At 41.7% G+C, this 18,883-nt stretch overlaps 2 protein-coding genes across 2 annotated transcripts; one reads left to right on the top strand and one right to left on the bottom strand.

Moving 5' to 3' along the window:
- Positions 1 to 8,600: 8,600 nt before the first annotated feature.
- LOC310963770 (uncharacterized protein) lies at positions 8,601 to 11,293 on the bottom strand. Its single transcript, XM_083936693.1, has 2 exons — positions 10,840 to 11,293; positions 8,601 to 8,952 (listed from the first exon to the last, which is right to left on the bottom strand). The coding sequence occupies exons 1-2, from the start codon at positions 11,285 to 11,287 to the stop codon at positions 8,894 to 8,896; spliced, it is 507 nt and encodes a 168-aa protein (XP_083792819.1). The 5' UTR covers positions 11,288 to 11,293; the 3' UTR covers positions 8,601 to 8,893.
- A 4,830-nt stretch (positions 11,294 to 16,123) lies between these two features.
- LOC310963955 (uncharacterized protein) lies at positions 16,124 to 16,774 on the top strand (the record flags this gene model as incomplete). Its single annotated transcript, XM_083936912.1, has 1 exon — positions 16,124 to 16,774. One exon carries the CDS (start codon positions 16,124 to 16,126, stop codon positions 16,772 to 16,774), a length of 651 nt encoding a protein of 216 aa, XP_083793038.1.
- Positions 16,775 to 18,883: the final 2,109 nt, after the last annotated feature.

Below are 18,883 nucleotides of genomic sequence, written 5' to 3'. Positions count from 1 at the left end.
GAATGTTTTTTGTATCAGGCCCTAAATAGGTCTAATTATGCTCTGAAAACGGCCTGTTTAACATGAGGGTCGATGAGAAATGCTCTATTGTGAAACCTGCCCCTAGTGGACACGGGGCAAACTGCAGTTTTTGCCACTTCAGTATTGGATCAACAGGAAATCGCTCTTTCATGAGGGGAACTTAAAAGACAATTAAATAGATGAAAATCTTGCAGAGTAAGACTTTAAATTGGTACAACTGTATAACTATGTACATGCATGAGACACAGTTGCATTAGATAATGTGAAAACATGCTAAGATGATATAGATTACTTAGATAACACTTGAGTTGTCATGGTGTGTTTTATTTTAAAAGGGAGATCCTTTAACAGCACTGCTAACTCCAGTGAAAACAAGCCTGTGAAAAGAACTGGTAGAAAGGAGAGATATAAATCTGCGGTTAGGTGTGTCTTGGCCTCTTCGATTGGGCTGAGAGTGCTATTTTTATGGTGTTGACATCATCAGTCCCTGGACTCACGGAGCATGTACAGTCCGTACTTCATGTTGGCAACAATACAGGAAGTCTTCCCGTCTTTATGACTTCCTCTTTGGCGTGGGCCACAGGAAACTCTGGATGTAGGACACGGAAATAGCTTCCGCTTCCTTCCCCTCATTCACACTTATTGAAGTACAACAGAGGTCAGTGATTGTGGAGGGACGGATTTTCTTTTTCCACAATTTTTTCCCCTTCAAGTTGCCATAATAAACAACGCAGTACAGGTGCTTTAGCTTAGGTAAACCTACTGTATGTTGACAGAGCCAATAAAGCCCTGGATTACACTCAGTACACTGCAAACCGCCTCTGCTAATCCAACTTTCCCTCTTTCTCTTCACCCTCTGCAGTCCTTACGGATACGCTTTTAGGGCGAAGTTAATCACTGCCGACTCAATAAAGTTAGTTTACACACACAGTCGTGGTCAAACCAAGTTGAATCTGATGGTCGGGTCCATCCGCTATGTTGGCCTGTGAGGTAATCTGAGCCAAATACCACAGCCGTTGCAACCATTTTCTAATGTATTTCCAGCTCTCTTTTCCCTAGCCGCCCCCTCTTTCACATAGTGTACTTAGCCAAACAAAAAGCCTTTCTCTGTCTTTCCCTCCCTCCCCTTCCTTTCTCCCCACCGCCAACTGGCTCTCTCTCGCTCTGTCTCCCTCACACCTCATAAGTGAATGTTTGCAATGATTTTGGATTTCTCTCTACAACAGACTGCATGCGAAATTAGCCCTGTCACGCTTCTGAGAAAAAGGGAGCTTCAAACTCTTAAAAAGTGCCACTGGAGTGAAGGAAAACGAGAAGGAGAGGATGGAGGAGGAGGAGTTGTTGTTGGTGGTGGTGGTGGTGGGGGACTGTGAGGCCTCTGTGCCTTTTTTTTTTTCCTTGAAAGCATCCTGAAAACCGCAGACACATGGTACAGAATTCCCCTCACAGTAGGAGGGAGGGGGAGGGCCGGCTTTGCAAGAGAACACCACACTGTCTGTGATAAACACGCACACACACACGGCGAATATTATAGGCGAGCACACACACATGCACACTCTCAGGGAGGAAGGGAGAGTGTGAACGAGACTCGCTAAAACCCGGCTACACAAAAGGCAGCACAGAAAGAAGGGGAACTTTTTGAAGGAGCCGACGGGCCAACGCCTTGACATGCCACCACGTGGAAACCTCATATCGCCTTAATACCTCTCAGCTCTATGGGAAAGTAGATGGCCCCACTTTCCACGGGTATTGGTATGGTGGTGGTGGTGGTGGTGGTGGTGGTAGGAGGGAGGGGGGTGTTAATCCAATGTACAATGTGTTTAAGTTTGACTGACAGACTCAAAACCTCCCACCCTCTCCTCTCTTTGGGGCCCCTTTGAGCTCGGGGGACTGAGGACAAGCAGGGAACTGGTATTTAGGTGGTGTTGGCTGACTGGGAAAAGGTGAAGGGTCAGGTGGTGTGAATGGACCTGTTAGGAGCTGTGACGCGGGTTTAGCGTGGACCCAGTGCCCTTGAGACAAGAACACTTTGAAAACATCAATTTGACTCTTGATTATAAGACCCAAAAAAATCCATAACATTAATTCTGCAATTTTATCTGATCCTCTTTAACTCTTTGGGCTTCAAAGTTATGTAGTAGCCCACAAGGGACACCCCAGCATGAGGACTTCGACATCCAGCGCTCACACACGGGATAACAAAATGGATGAGTGACGCCATCTAGTGGAGCATGTGCTCTTGCTGTAAATGCAGACGGGGCAGGTTTAATTCATAGCCAGATCGGATGCTGCAGACAATATGGATAAGAGTAGAGCAAGATTAAATCAAAGACATTCTCGTGATTGAAACTATAACAAAAATATCCCTTTTATGGCTTGAATCAGGAACAAACCGCATGCTTTCTTGCTTTCTTCAGTGTCTCCTTGTATCCTTTACAAATGCCTTGGCAAAGTCACCAAAAGACCTTCAAACAAAAGGGGAAGATCAGGTTTTTCCATCTCATAGCGTGTTAACCCAGAGACCAGCATGCCGAAAAAAAACCCTCCTTGTAAGCTCCAAAGAGGAGGTGGAAAATCTGTGTCAGCACAATGAATAACCCACTGCCTGCATGGGAATGAGGACACAAGGAATGGGAATACAATCAATTTATAAAAAGCCTCAAGTATGACCTTCTTCCGCTTTCCTCTCCTTCATACTTGACATTACATTATGCAGATTGTTTCCCAAACGAGGCAAAAGTTACGCTCAGAGAAATTCACGTTTCGACCTCTATCGATTTTTCCACGCATCACAAAGTTTCTCCCAGGAGAGAAGACTTGCGGTCAGAGTTGGAGGAAGTGCTGTTACCAGTCATGCTTTACAGTACATATACAGGCCATTCCCATTTGTTGGATGCTTCATTTCAGATTTTTCTGACCACAATAAATGAAACAATGGGGAAACCAATCTGACACCATCACTGTAAAGTATTTCAAAAGCCAAATCATTTTAAGTCTAGGGTTCCTTTGATGTCTTGTATCGTCCAACAACCAAAACTCTAAGATAGAGTTGACTATCATCTAGGATAAATACAAATTTTCAGAAAGCAGCACTATTTGCCATAGTTGCCACTTAATTGTCTCTTGATCGAATAATCGACTAATTGAGTTTTAATAACTATAGATAATAGCCTACATTAGTGTACTTGTTCAGTCCCAAAATATTGAACTCATAGAAATCTATTTAGGTTCAACCATTCCTGTAAAGAAATTACAACCAAGACTAACAACTATTTATTAATGTTTTTGAGACCCAACTGGAAAATTATCAGATTTATTACCAAACACGCTTTTCTGACTCTGATTCATAAAGAAACATCCAATTATTCAGACATTTTGCTTAAGAATTCAAACAAAACCATCGTTTACCCGAAAACAAAATCACACGCACTCTTTTTGCAACTTTTATTATGATTGATTATCCTATCACATAAACTGTTTTCTCTCATTTCTCAGTATGGGAACATTTCATTGACTCAAAGTTGATATTCGTAGATAATCTAGTTCTGACGAATCCTCGCTACGCCCCTGACTCTTTGCGGCATCAGCTGACAAAACATCAGACGTATTAAAACCCCCACGTCCGCTTCCTTCAATATCCATAAAGAAATCAGATGCTTTTATGTCTTCGGTTCTAACACCCAGGCTGTTATCCTCAACGCTACTGACATCTTCGACCTCATCTTCAGCATGGTCGGGAGTTCTGCTTGCGTTGTCTCTACTTGGCCCATCCTCAGAGTTTAAGGTCCAATAGCCTGCCACTTCTTTTTGCTCGGTTGTCGCTGCTGTGCTTGGAAAAGAATCCTTATCAGCCTGCGTGGTTGGTGTCTGGGTTGTAGCTGCGACACCGCTGAATGAGGCACTTCCAAGAACGTCAGTGTATGTGACAGCCACGATCATGGCGGCCCGCTGAGGCATCCTCACTATGGCTGTGTTTCCAGGGTCATTGGTGAGAGTATTGTTGAGCTTTTTACTATTACCTCTGACACGTTTGCCTCTCACGGTGCTGCTGGTGAAAGCGTTGAGCAGGCTCTCCCTTGCTGCAACAGGTTTGGCTTTGTTAGTTGTTCTTGGCTCAGATTTGGGTCTGGATTCAGTTCTGAGATAAGCGGAGGAGATTCTGGGCCCCGGCGATGCTGGATTTTGTTTGCTTGCATTTACAATTTGGTTTTGAACGGGCTGAAATCCTTTGAACGTGTAGATTTTGCGTCTTCTTTTGTACTTGTCTGGTGTGAAACTGGTGGCCAATGGAGTGTTACCTGCCGTCTTTAAAAGCGGTTTAGTGCTTAGCTCATTTCGTCTAGTTGTGGATACACGCCTGCTTTCCGGTTGCCAGATCTGTGAGCTTCTACGTTTAAAACCTTCAAAATCCTGATGGGCTCTGGCAGATTTGTCTGGCTCACCAACTAAAGCTTTGGCTCCCTCGAGTGGTTGAGTGCCAAATCCTTTGAGATCATATATTCTTCTGTAGTTTCTGAATTGTCTGCCATGTGGGTTTCTGTCCATTCTGGCATCCCTTTCGGTTAGCAGGGGCCGGGCTTCCTTAAATCCTGACGTGAACGACCTTGGAGATGTTTTAGTTTGGACGATATCTAAAGTACGAGGAGAAGGTGAGGAATAATCTGTGGGCGTCCTTGGGGGAAGTTTTGCTGGTGTCGTGGATGCTCCTCTCTTGCCAAAGCTATACTTTGGCAACAAAGAAGGGTATACATTTGAAATTTTGTAGTCCTTTACTTTGTCGGAGCTGTATTGTGGAGAGTGAGCCCTTCCACTAGAGCCCCTGGAGGAGAGAATAGGCTCCTTCGCAGCTCTCCATGTTGGATTTTCTAATCCTCTGAAGCCATAGATACTTTTTATGGATTGTGCAGGTTTGTAAGCATGCATTGATCCTCTTTTGGTTGTATTAATGAAGCTACTTACTGCAAATTTCTCCATGCCAGTGCTATAGTTACCCTGGACATCTGCAGGAGGTATAGGGACAAAACCTTTCATGGTGGCGTCTTTCCCTGGAACAGGAAGTACAGAGATTTGAGGGGTGTGTTGATTTTTAGTAAAAGTACCCGTCCGAGCACCAAACCGGGCTTCGTTAGCATCATGATATAGTGGATTTGCATTATCAGAGCGATGTTGCGCTTCCTTGGTGAGGTCTTTTCCTCTTGATTGTTGTAATCGTTTAACATTTGAAGAAAACCTGCTGTAAACTTGTGCATCAGAGTCCCTTTGCTCATGTGGTGTTGCGTAAAAGGCAGCGGGTCCAACGCCAGTGACTGTGTGGAGTGTCTTATGTCTACCCAAAGAGGTCTGAGAGTCCTTGAACACATATGACTGGACCTTTTTGTGTCTTGGAGTCTCACCGCTGCTCACCGAATGCAGCTCCTGGGAAAAATCCGTGATGGATGGCGCCAGTTTTTCCGGGCTGGGGATGCTTTTAATAACAGAGGCGTCTAAGCCGTTGCTGATTGATGGTGCACGGGGGGCAGTTGGACTCGCAAAGCCGAGAAATTTGCTTGATTTAATCCCACTAGATGTACTCCGCGCCCCAGCCACAGCGAGATCATTTGTGTCTTTATAGCCACTATAATGTTCTCTTGAAGTTGGCAGTGAAGTACTCCAATATCTACCAGTCTGGGGTGAAAAAAGAGAAGGAGAGTCATTTCTTGGGGCTTTTTCTTTGATGAAGGACTTCTGAGCGTCTTTGGGGTCCCAAACTTGTGAAGCACTGGAGCTCTGATGTGAAGGACTGGCAGCGTCTTTGAGAGAGGATTTTCTAATGATCACTGGAAACGGATTATAAGAATTTCCAGAACGAGGGTGGTGGCTGCTCGCTGGCTTCACTCTGGGTGTTTCTTCTCGGGACTGTCTGTTATCTGGGTTGTTTTGATTGTAACTAAAGCTGCCTTCTGTAAACTGTCGAGGGTTTGATTGATGGTCAATGATTGAAGAGGCTTCTCTATCATTCCAGCTCGTATCGGTTTCACTATTAGTTCCAGTTTCGGTGGATGACAGACCAGTGAAGGGGGGGTGGTGTTGACTGTGTGTAGTATACAGTTGTCTCTGGCCATTATGCTTCCCTCCTCTGTACACTTGGGTTGTTATGGGAAAAAAAAGTAGGGACGAAAATAGCAATTTATTATTATTTAATTCTGTTATACAGGCAAATAATGTGACACATTGATGTTTTATGCTTATTTTAGATCCTCATTTTAGTTCAATATAACCTGAAATTACTATGCCTCAACATCAAATACATTTCCAAATGTGTTACATAAGTTATATGTAAATTAATAAATACAATTCTCATCTCTACATTTTTGTAAGATTGTCAAAAGAAATCATGAAAGAATAATTCAGATTTTTTGGGGCTGTATGACGTATTGATCCATAGTCAGTGTATCAACTAGATTGTGATGGAAGTAGCACGCCTCCAGTTTGTAAACCGACTCTACCTGAATGTACTGCTGTGGATGGGGGCAGCAGCTAAACGTATGTTAGATACCTAGAAAAAGGCCTGCCTAAAAATAAAAACTGACCTGTTTGAAGCTATACTTAGAATATTTTCACCACTTTACCCTCCATTACAGCCATGTTTAAGTTTATGCGGGGGAAACTAAAGCTGTTCTATGTTCTCGTCAAAGCCACCAGACTCCACTGACAAAAACATTTCAACCTTCAACTTTGGTGTCAACAAGTCCATCGTGGCAGTAGTAGACCAGCAACTCCTGGGTTCTGTGTCGGTGTAAAATTGGTGTTTTCAACGGAGTCTGGTGGATTTGACGAGAACACAGATGCTGCCTGTCCAGCTACCTGCTTCTCCAAACATCCGACCGCCATCTACTGTAGGAAATACACGGACTGTGGTTACCTCATACAACCCCACTTCAAAAACTCCCAGCTGTCCCGTTAACCCTGGCTCCACCTAACCCAATCAGCCAACACAAGCCTCATGACACTACTCATACCGGCCTGTTTGTGCTCACCTCTTGCAGCGTCTGAGCTCACGATAAACGACATGACAGCTGAACAGACAAGCAAGAGTCTGCGAAAGGAAAGAAAAGCACACTCACAGGAGTACTGTTGTAATTCAAGGTTCATAATGCTGTCAATCAGAATAATCACTAACCCTTTTTTAAATGTTTACATGAGGGAAAGCTTGACAAATTGATTCTTACCTTGAGTAGAAAGCAGCTTTTCCTATCATGATGGAGAGCTTTCTCCCAGGGTTTGTTTATCAAAAAGGCCTTAAAACAAGTTATAGTAGTAGTGTTCATGTGTCAAACAACTCAGCCATTGAGCTTTCACTCTGCTGCTGGTTGGGAGTCTGATTGGATGCAATGCTGTTCACCTGGTCCCACTTTCCAGATCTGCGAAGAGGTAGTTCCCCATTTTGACACATTTCATGGAAAAACCTTTATTATTTCTTTAGCTATTCACTTGCTTTTCCCCAGTTTTGTAGATTTATCTTCAATTTTATCTGAATATAGGCCTATTTCTTGAATTTTACTTTGTAAAGTCGACTTAGGCCTGCATTATTTAAAGACAAACACTCATGCTGCCTTCACGTGCTATAGAAAAGATGGTCCTTTCCATTTGTGAACTGGAAATTACCAGTGCGTTGTGTTCAAGTGCTTTTGTTGTTGTAGTGAAAGGAAACATGGCGGACCCACAGATCCTGACCTGTTACTTGGGGAAAACCCTTTTAGACTAATTCATCTGCTACAGCAAGAAGAGGATTTATCAAAAGACAAACGGTAAATAAGCTGAATTTTCAATAGATCATGAATAGTAGATTTTTAAGGACAAAAGAGAAAGCTAATATTTCTGTTTTAGCTACATACGCTTGGTCTACCCTTATGTAAAGCACATAAACTTCCCTACCAGCTCAAAAACAGTGTTGTTGTAATAAAGAAGACTCTTATGTTGCAAAGGTCAAAGGTCATCGCATCTCGGCAACTCGTGTATCAAAATGTTCAGCAAGCTCTTAAGTGGAAATTACCACCTGAGGGGGTATTCATGTGCAATTTAACGTCGGATTTTGGTATTTACCATGTTTTCCATGGTGATGATTTTTTATATATATATATATATATATATATATATATATATAGTGAGCACACTGACTCATCCAGATTCCCATTAAGAAAAGCTTCAGTTGAAACGAGAATATATAAAATATTTCAAAATAAAATGCAATAATCAGAAAATAAATAAAACATTAATTGGTGCATTACTAGGCCTAAAAGGGCTACCGTACTTAGCAGTTAAACAAGGAATCAGAAAGTTGAGAAGCTGACTTACTCACACACACTTAGGATGAATGCCATACAATATCCAATTACCTGGACCATAAAAACATACACAGGAAGGAACAAACTGTAGTGAAGACCAGTTGACTAAAAAATAAAGGCGTACTGGGCTGAAATTTTTCTATTAAATGTCTTATTAATGGTGGGAATATTCCAAATCCCATCAAAAAACTCCCATCAAAAAAGCTTAAAATGAGTTGAAACCAGAACTTGTTTATTTCCTCTTAAATATATAAAAATATGTCAAAATACAGTGCATTAATCAAAAGAATAAATATAACATACATTAGTGCATTGTCAGGCCTAAAAGGGCCACATTGGCTTCTCACAAGGTTTCCATTTTCTTCTCTCATTGGTGTGCAACAGAGCAGCTGACTTAAATCATTGTTGACTGTGTGTGTGTGCCAGCAAGGTTTCATCATCATCATCATCATCATCATCATCATCATCATCAGTCCATGTTACGAGGAACAAGCGTTGAAGATTAATACAGTGTCACATTATCCCGGGTCTCTGAAGATGTGGACTCCTTAAAACATGTAACAGGACATCAGGGCGAAGTCCCTCAAGTCATCATCGGTCATACAGTCTGTTGAAGGAAAAGAGGACACATTAGAAAAACAATAAATACAAAGTCTTTTTTAAATAAAGCTTTCTGTCAAGTGCTGGGTGGTAAGATGTTAAAATTACACATAATGGTCTAGACTATTTCTAGGACTACATCTGTGAATTAAATAAAAGATGTTTTTTTTTATATAGAAAAACCTGAAACTGAACCCGTAAACATTGTATATATCACTAATTCACCTGAGGCCTGTTTATAGGTACATAAAAAAACAAAAGCCTGCATTAATACCTACTCTTACCAGTGGTAGGATGTAATTAAGTACTTTATCATTATATACATTATTGTACTTTTTACTTCACTACATGTATTTAACTGCTGTAGTTACAACTTCCTCTCATTTTATGTGATCAACTTGTGAAAAATGATGCATCGTTATAAATTAAAGGCCCCGCGTTCCCTCACAGATGTTTCCAGTTATGCTGCTGATTAGACCTCCTGTAGTGTGAGGCTCTGCTGGGATTTATGTGAGGTCATAATGAGAATAATAAAGTTGTAAATTACGCAACAGTGAAACAGGGGGGGCCCACATTTATTTGACCTTGTTGCACATCATTATAGCAGCTTGTTGTACAAATTATTATCTTATGTGCAAGAGATAAGAAAAATACCTTTCAGGACTTTAACAATCAAAGGGGGCATTCTATCATTCATGTTTAATGACAGTCCTACAGGTAATAAGCCACGCAGGCTACCTTTGCTCAAGTATTTTATAGCAAGAGTATTTTTTACACTCAGTGCATTAACATGCACATCAGTAACCCGAAAATGGCCTTACCTTGGTTAAGGTAATAATCGGATTATTGAAGTTCCCCTCGTATACATGAATTGGGTTTGAATGGGAAAATGACAGAGTAACTCGACCTGCGGTACAGTAGTTGGCGCTCCACCAACATACAGCTGATCGGAATACGTTTTTTTTCCGGTTCCCCTTTGTCAAAATCACAAACAGCCGACTTTGGGACAGAATTATGACAAAAACGAGTCTTCTTGGTAGTGATGTTACTTGCCGTGGCGAAATCCTCCCTCGGTTTAAAGGTAACGCTCTATTGTTTTTGTTTCTTTTCGGCGCTGTTGCTTTCTGGTTTATTTCATTTCCGGGTCAAAAGCCACTGCCCCGGAGTGGGGAGACAAGAAACCTGATAATAATCCTGGTAAAGCATTTACATGCAAGAGAACTCTGGTTCCTAAAGGAGTTCTCTAGATCTGTTAACGGGTTATGAGAACTCCGATTTATGGTGTTTACATGGTGTTTGAGAAACCGGAGTATGCCCTTAACCCCAAATTTAATCTGGTTTTTAAAACTGCATGTAAACGCACTGACTGTGATAACCAGCGTGTAACTGCTTTGGGCCCCAGGCCGGGGGTCCCTGAAGGCTGACAATCTTTAAACTACAGCAGTGACCATGCAGTTTTCAATGACAGTAGGAGACCAGACCTCCCTAAGGGGGCCCCACCTGACCATTTTTTATTGTGCTGTTTTTTTCATTCCGTTTTTATTGTTCTTCATAATAATATGTTTGAATGACCAAATTTTTAATGTTTGTATATATTTTTTTTTAAATACCTTTGAAAATAACTAAAATGTGCAATTTTTAAATTTTTTAAAAGAGTTAGCATTTTGCTTTGTTTGTTGTTGGCTACATAATGGAGATAAATGGTGATTGGAGGGGCCCCTGTGAATCTGTACCCAGGGCCCAAACAGACTCTAGAATCGCCTCTGGTTTTTGTGGTACTGGCTGTCACCACCAAACCCCTTTCACAAACTGTTCATTTTAAGAAGTCCTGAATGTTTCGTCCCTCTCACAACATAAGAAACTAATCATGAACCCCAAACCGCTGTTAACTTACTTTCTCTGCCCCTCCGCCGTGAGCTCTTCCCGCTTAACAACCGCCAAACTTTCCCACAGGACCGCCGGAGCGCCCCACCTCCTGAGCCCGCGGATGTGTCGCTCTCCTCGGCTGCAGTCTCCTCCTCCTCCTCCGGGTCCGGGTCCTCCTCTTCTTCTTGGTAGAGGACTCCGGACGCTTGCAGCTGTTCCAGGACGGACTCATCCACCCTCAGTTCGGCTCTCACCGCCTTCCCTTCCCCGGAGATGAGTGTGTGGTGTCGGCACAGCGGGCAGACGATGACCCGGTCAGCTGCTCCCCGGCCCGGTGCCTCCTCGGACCCCCGGGGCTGTGAGAGGGCGAGCAGGCAGGTCTCGCAGAAGCTGTGCGCGCAGTGGAGCAGCCGGGGACACCGCCGACCTGCGTTGTAGGTCTGGTAACAAACCCCGCACTCATGCCCTGAGTACATGCTTTCCGATTTACCTCCAGCTTGTGAATGAAGGCAGAAGCCAGCTGTGCACACTTATAAGTCACGGTGAGGAAGCGCGTGGGAGGGCAGACAATGAGCCACATAAACAGGCGGTGAGTCATTAAGCTCCACGTAGTGATGCAATGAAACCATCACACCATGACACACACACCTCCACGTGTGTTTTTCGAGCATAAAAGCACGTATTCTTTGTTTGTGTTTTACACCCACAGTCACAGAACGAGTGACCCTGTTAATACAAGCACATTAATCACAGCCCAGGACATCCATGTGTTATTAATTAACAGAAGAAGTACTCAGAGCTTGAACTTCAGTAAAAGCAATAACACCACACTGTAGAAATACTCTGCTCCAACTCAAAGTACTAAAGTATCAGCATCGAAATGTATTTAAAGGACAAAAAGTAAAAGTACTCGTAGTGCAGAATGGCCCATTTAAGAACATTTGCTTATAAGACTATAATAATTGATAGATTAATGTAAATATCTAATGTTGCAGCTGGTAACGTTAGGACTAATTTGATTTACTTATAGCTTAATCTAAAACAATATATGTCATTTAATTTGTTAATAACATTTCAACAATCTGAATGTGTAAAGTGACCAAATAAATAGTGGAGTAAAGGTGCAATATTTCCTCTGAAATGTAATGGAGTAGAAGTTTACTCAAGTAAAGTACCTAAACATTGTACTTAAGTTCAATACTTGAGTAAATGTACTTAGTTACTTTACACTACTGGGGATTTAATGAATAACTAGGCTACTGTTGGGTTGGGGAAGAGTGTTAATGCCTTAAGATTCCCCCTATTAATCTAATTTGAATGTAAGTGCTACCCCCTCCTCGCCCTCACTGACACTGCAGGGTGTGTGTGTGTGTGTGTGTGTGTGTGTGTGTGTGTGTGTGTGTGTGTGTGTGTGTGTGTGTGTGTGTGTGTGTGTGTGTGTGTGTGTGTGTGTGTGTGTGTGTGTGTGTGTGTGTGTGTGTGTGTGTGTGTGTGTGTGTGTGTGTGTGTGTGTGAGAGAGAGAGAGAGAGAGAGAGAGATGTGACGTCACCTCTTCCTTTCCGAAATCCCCAAACAACCCTCCTCCTATCAGTTGTTCCAGCATGAAGTTCTTAACAAGAGGATTTCCGGTGAAATCTTGGCCAACAGTCACAAGCCCTGTTTCTTTCTGTGTGTGTGTGTGTGTGTGAGTGTGAGTGTGAGAGAGTGTGTTTTACAGTCTTGATATCTTAAGGCTTCCCGCTTTTTGTCTCCATCATTGAACTTACTGTAAAGGGTTTTTTTTCTACCTAAATGTCCAGAAAACATTTCCCAAAAACTGTGTTTATTCAAAGAGAAAGGAAACTCTTTGTTTGAAGTTTTTTTTTTAATTATTTACTCGAGCCTTGAAGTCCTGAAAGGTGATTTGTTTTCTAAACTTGTGCAAGCAAGCTATTATCTTGTTCACACAGGACTAAAAAATGTACATTTTCAGGACAGGCCTGAGGTCATATGTGATTTTTCCTTTATTTATTTAAATAAATGTAACAAACTTACTGTGGTCATAGCAGGATATTTGTTTTGTTTTTGAGACACGAAATCAGTGAAAGGTTGTTTTGGCTCGGAGCCAGAGTTAATGTATTGACTTAATAAAATGCAGTGTAATGAGTGTTTACTGAACGCATCTCGTAGGGTAGGAGACACCCCAAGCACAATATGTCACTTTCAGATTGAGAATTAGACAATTAAAACAAACTTCAATTCAAATCTAGAATTTGATGAATCATTAGCCTCAAGGTATTTGCAATAGTCGTCTTAAAAATCTCTTCCTTAAACAATTCTAATGTGAGTGATGGGGACAAAATCCAGCCACCGTTACCAATAAAAAAAGTTCATCTGAAGCTAATATTATACAGTATTTTACTACTGAGTTAGACAAAGTAAGTGGTTATAAAATGAACTCTTTGTGCTTTCACCGACAGTACTCTACTGTAAGACAATGACTCGTTTATCGCATATGTTGTGCGAGTTAAGGTGGACTTGTAAATGTAAACATATTTTAAATAGCCCCATTTATTTCACTTAAAGGTCCTCTATTAGTCCCATTTTCAGGGTCAAACTTGTGTTTTGGGTTCCTACTAGAACATGTTTCATGCTTAATGTTCGAAAAACACATTATTTTTCTCATCTTGTCCGTCTGAATACACCTGTTTTCACCTTCTGTGTGAAACTCTCTGTTTTAGTGCCTGTCTCTTTAAGACCCCCTCCTGAAAAAGACCAGTCTGCTCTGATTGGTCAGCATTTTAGGGTCATTTAAGCTCTTGGCCTCTCCGCACCGTCATTGTAGCCGGAGAATGACTGTAACAGCACTTTAGCAGCACTTTCTACCTTTATATAGTATAGTTGTGACATCACAACTGTACAGAAGTCCTGACGGCTCGTTTAAGGACAGTTTCTGAACACGTGCTGTTTTTATTCCTCTAAAGATTGAGCGTTTTGATACGTTCACAGTATTTATAGAGCACCTCAACCTGCTTTATAATAAAGAGAGACCGGTTTTCACTGAGCACACAGTATCAGGTGTAAAAAAAACTCAAGCTAAGCACATCCCTTTTAATAGGTATCCCTGTTTTGAACCTTGTAGTGAAAGTGAGAGTTGACAGAGTGACACTGAAAATAGCAGCGTAAGCATCAAGCACGTCTCTACAAGAAAGGCTGCTTACAAAGGAAATCGTTCAGTCAGGGTGTGTGCAACAGATACTGGGCCAGAGGGTATGACTCATGATTTATCTGCCAATACTTGAACTCTTTACACTACACTCTTTTTTTCTTCCAAATGTTTTTTTAAGGTTGTAAGAGAAAAGGTGTTTTACGATATCAACTTAAACAACTTACTTTCAATACAGAAAAATGGAAGAATGTTGATAATTTCACCCTAATCCGCACACTGCTATTTTAAAACTCCCACATGCTGACTGTGTGGACGCATAATAACATAATATGCGAGTAGAGGAAAGAATGAGACTCCCAATCTGTCATTTTCTGTCTTGTGTGTCCTGGTTACTTTCACATCACCAAGGGTTTAATTACTGCTGAGCAAACCACACAGATGCCTCTTGGGGGTGAGGGCTAAACAGAGAGAGAGACGAGGACGAGTAAAATCAGGTGAGACGGAGTGAAAACAGGAGGTCGCCTGTAAGCCGAGCTTCAGCCGCGTACAGCAGGATATTAAGACTGAAACTTGAGTGGTAATGTTCACGCAGAAGAAAGAGCAAGACTCTGCACCGACTTGAGAAGAAGTATGACTTGGGAGAGGGGAAGAACCGGGCTCAGAGGCGGGCACCAGAGTGTGCTCTGATCAAAGGGGTGCGCGGAGGGTAAGTGTCTGTTTTATCTGCGTGTTAGGTGTGAAGGTGGACCGATGCCAGTTTCACTCTCTATAATCTCACTGAACCTGATGGCTTTCAACAGGCCTCATCTATTTATACCGAGCAACCCTTTCACATCTTTTTGAAGTAGAGCAGTATGCTTAGCGTTGGAGTAAATTGTCTTCAAGCCCATTTTTGCTCTGATGAATGTGAAGTAGACGTATGACAGAAAAGGTTTCCGGCTATGGGTTGCCAGGGACCAATTCAAAGGGGACCCCATTTGCTAAGCAACAAACCCCCCGTGAGTGAAAAGATTGCCTACTCTTCCCATGTGAGCAACAACAACAACAACAACAAAAAGCATCAGTAAAGCAAGGTTTGTCGGCTCATTACACACACAAAAAACGAATTATGAACAGTTTCCGCTAAATGAATAATCTTACCAAATACAGCATGTTTCTTTTTAATGCCCATGACTTTAACCATTTGTTTAGAGCCAACAAGTGCCAACAGTGTGGGACACACTGTAAAAACTAGGGCGACAGACGCTCGCCGCCCAACTTTGACCATCGTCCTGGTGTGTCCCAGCCTTTTAGACCCTCCATGCCGAGTAAATGCTCACATCTCTCAAACTCCATCTTTGTAACACAAGCTTACTTCCATAATTCTCAAACTTTACCACGAGATAACCCCGATTACATCATCACACATCATCTCACACATTAGAAATCTCCTCCAGAGCCACCAAAGATATATAACCTCTATGACCAGGGCGACGGGACAATATTTGGGTGACAGAAGTGGTCTGGTTTCTGTTTGTAGAGGACTTGGCCCGGACGTAGACCCCTTCAATGGAATTCCAATGCTAGGCAACAGCTGGGACACTTTGAAGTGTTTATGTTAACAACTGTGAAATGGTCTATCCGCTGGCTACACCGCAAAGCTAGAAGTATCAGCCGTTGTCCCCAGTAGGTAAATCCTCATCAGACCAACAGCATCCGAGATTGCAGAAGTTTTCCATAGACTTATTAATATTCTAACATCAGTAAAATCAGTGGAGTGCCGCTTTAAATGACTAAACTATAAAACAAATCTGGGGCTTTTGCTTGTTTTTTTATTCCCTGACTTCCTGGACTTGCTCAGAGCGTGCAGGCCAGCTCACAGCTCATAGACTCAGGGGGATTGTGATAGGTGGGGAGGTTAGACGGGGGTGGCTCATTGGGTAAATGGATGAACACTATGACTCATGGGCTGTGGAATCTGTTCATAAAACTTAGAAGAAACAAAAGCGCCATCCCAGGGAGAGCAGATCCTGGCGTTTAAAAGCCACGTGAGCCTCTTGGTTGAAGTTATTTTCTCTTCACAGATTTCATCGTCTTCTGTTTTAAGATTCATCCACAAGTCTCATCCTGCCTTCACCGAGTGAGCACCCGAGCCAACTCCATCCGCTCACCCTCCCTCCCACCATGACAGGGGATGCTGTCTCAGCTCCCCAGCAGGGGGACCCAGCTGCTGCAGCATCCAGCCTCAGCGCCTCCTCTGGGGAGCCCATGGATGTGGAGTGTCCCATCTGCTACCAGGAATACAACCAGTACAACAAGTGCCCCCGGATGCTGGAGTGCCTGCATGTTTTCTGCACCGAGTGCCTCCAGAGGATCCAGCTCTGCCCCAGCGAGCCCCCCGACCCCCACAGCCCACCGGCCCTCCCCTGTCCCCTCTGCCGCCACCTCACCCCTTTGGAGACCGGGGACGCCCTCTCCTTACCCTGCAACTCCCGTATACTGGCCAGGCTGCCCCCCGTGGCCTTCCACCTGCCTGTGACCATAGCAACACGCCTGGCCACTGTCACCCAGAGAGTGGTGCTCTCTCTGGAGGGCGACAGCAGTAACACCCGCTTCATCATCCTGCCCACCGTCAGCCTGCAGGTGCAGCAGATGCACCCTGACAGGCCCTACGGCACAGCGCCGGGCCTGATGGGTGAAGAGGATGTCATACAGCAGAACAAGAAGACGCTGTTCTGTGTGCAGCTGCTGGCCGTCACCTTCTGGGTGTTGTTTGTGATCACCTGCGTACTCGGGGTGGTGTTTGGGCCACATTTGTTGAACAGGAATCTTTAGGATGACATGTGAAAACTTACACTAGCACAAATTGTTTTCAGTTATATTTTTATGAGGATATTTTGGACCATGCAGTTATAGAACCAACTCAAATTCAATTTGTATTCATACAACAGCAGTCCTCACTCACTGTACTGTATATATGGTGCTCTTTCATTAACGATAGACTGATGCAGAGTTCCCTCTAGTGGTTTATTCGAACATTTATCCACTGAGATCACAACCTCCCTGTTATTTTCTGTGCCTGTTGAATAATTTTTATTAAACAGCTGATGACTGTCCTGCCAATGCATATAATAAAGCTGCTTACATAACACATTTACAATGTCTGGGGTGTACATTTAGAAAACCCCCAGAAATATGTATTGGTAAAATGATAGTGTGCATTTGTGTCATTATTTTGGGGGTTAGTTTCTCTCTTTTGCCCCTGTGTGGTGTAAAACACAGCTTTTCTGTAGTCGTTTTGTGAAACAAGAAAAAGAAGATGACTTCCTCAGATCAAATATAACAACAATTTCAACAATATTAATACTTATCACAGGTTATTATATTCATTTTGTCAGGTTGGTAGAAAAAACATAGTGCTTTATTTTACTTTGAATACGTGGAGCATTAGTGTGGATTAGTTTCTCTTTTTTTCATGTTTAATCAATAATATAAAACAGTAAATAAAAACAACATACAACTGTAAAACCAGTATCTCAAAAACAATAAAACTAACAAAATTGAGGAAACAGAAACATTTAAACAACTGCTATTCTAGTTTTTCATTTTTTTATTAATTTTATGAAATTTTGAAAAAAAAATCATTTGAACGTTGTAAAGATAATGTTTTTTTTTTTTTAATGTATTATCATTTTTAGGCTGGGAAACCAGAAAAAGTGACTATTTCAAAAGGGTATCATGGCTTTCTATAAGCACGCTACATATGTTATGCTACTTTACTGTACAGGCAAATATTGTTGTATATTACAACAATATTTTTATTATTCAATGTTACTTTGTAGATTTATATTATCAATACAAAATATGCTTTTGTTGCTGAGGTGTTTTTTCCTGTTCCCACACTGCACTCCCTCTGGAGTACAGTCTGGGGGTTGCCTTTTTTTCTCTCCTCCCTCTCCTCATGTTATGCTGTAACTTTCTCAATCCAATCCCTGCCTCCTGTCCTGTCTACCCCTCTGTCATATTGTATGTACATGTATGTTTGGACAGGTGGCGCTGCAATTTCGCTGGTACTTGTGACTAGTGACAAATAAAGGGCTTCATCATCATCATCATCATCATCATATAAATAAATACAAATAAATTATGGATGGACCATTGTAGATAATGAGTACTTTTACTTTTCTTTTAAACTTTTATGTCTTGTATTATAAGTTTTTTGTTTGTTCTTTCTTATGTTGTTTGAAATAAAATAAAAATAAATAATAAAAATGAGGGAAAAAATGAACTTGCATCAGAGTATTTTCATACTTTTTTTTCACAAGGTACAGGGATAAAGGGGATTGCTGACAAACTGGCTTGTATGTGTATATCAGTTGTATGTATACACATTTCTGTATGCATGTCTAAAAATGTCAAGGGTACATCTACGGTTAAACGTGTCTATGGTCTAAGTCATATAGTATGTAATTAATAACACACTGAATTACTATTGATACATTATCATCATTATTATTATTATTATTATTATAAGCAATGATACTAATACCACTACTTAAGTGCAATAATTTAATCGTACTGCTCATTTCTGCCATATACAGTCATATATATTTTATCCTACACGCTTCTCTACACTTAACTTATCTGATTTTATTTTCTGTGAATTTTATTTTACCTGTGTTCTTATCTCTACTTTATTTATATTTAACTAAGAGTTTATTGTTTACTGCCTATTGTTTACATTCTATATTTAAGAGTTTATTTTTTTTATCTTATACTTTATTATTTTTATACCTCCTTTTTGTTTTTTTGTAAGCTGCTGGAAAGTCACCCCAGAGGATCAATAAAGAGAAGTCTAAGTCGAAGTCTTATAGTAATAATAAGAGAGAATAAGCTCCTTTCCGAGCTGTAAAGTAAAAAATAGCTGGACATTTAAACTTGTAA

This window comes from Echiichthys vipera, assembly GCF_963691815.1.
Source record: "Echiichthys vipera genome assembly, chromosome: 22".
Taxonomy (NCBI): domain Eukaryota; kingdom Metazoa; phylum Chordata; class Actinopteri; order Perciformes; family Trachinidae; genus Echiichthys; species Echiichthys vipera.
Note: the sequence above shows the minus strand (reverse complement) of the source record. Positions and strands in the feature narration are given on the sequence as shown.

Coding starts and splice junctions, on each gene's coding strand:
- LOC310963770 (XM_083936693.1), bottom strand. CDS start 11,287: ATGTACTCAGGGCATGAGTGCGGGGTTTGTTACCAGACCTACAACGCA. Junction 8,953..10,839: donor ACGGCGGAGGGGCAGAGAAA/GTAAGTTAACAG, acceptor TTCCTTCAACAG/ACTGTATGACCGATGATGAC.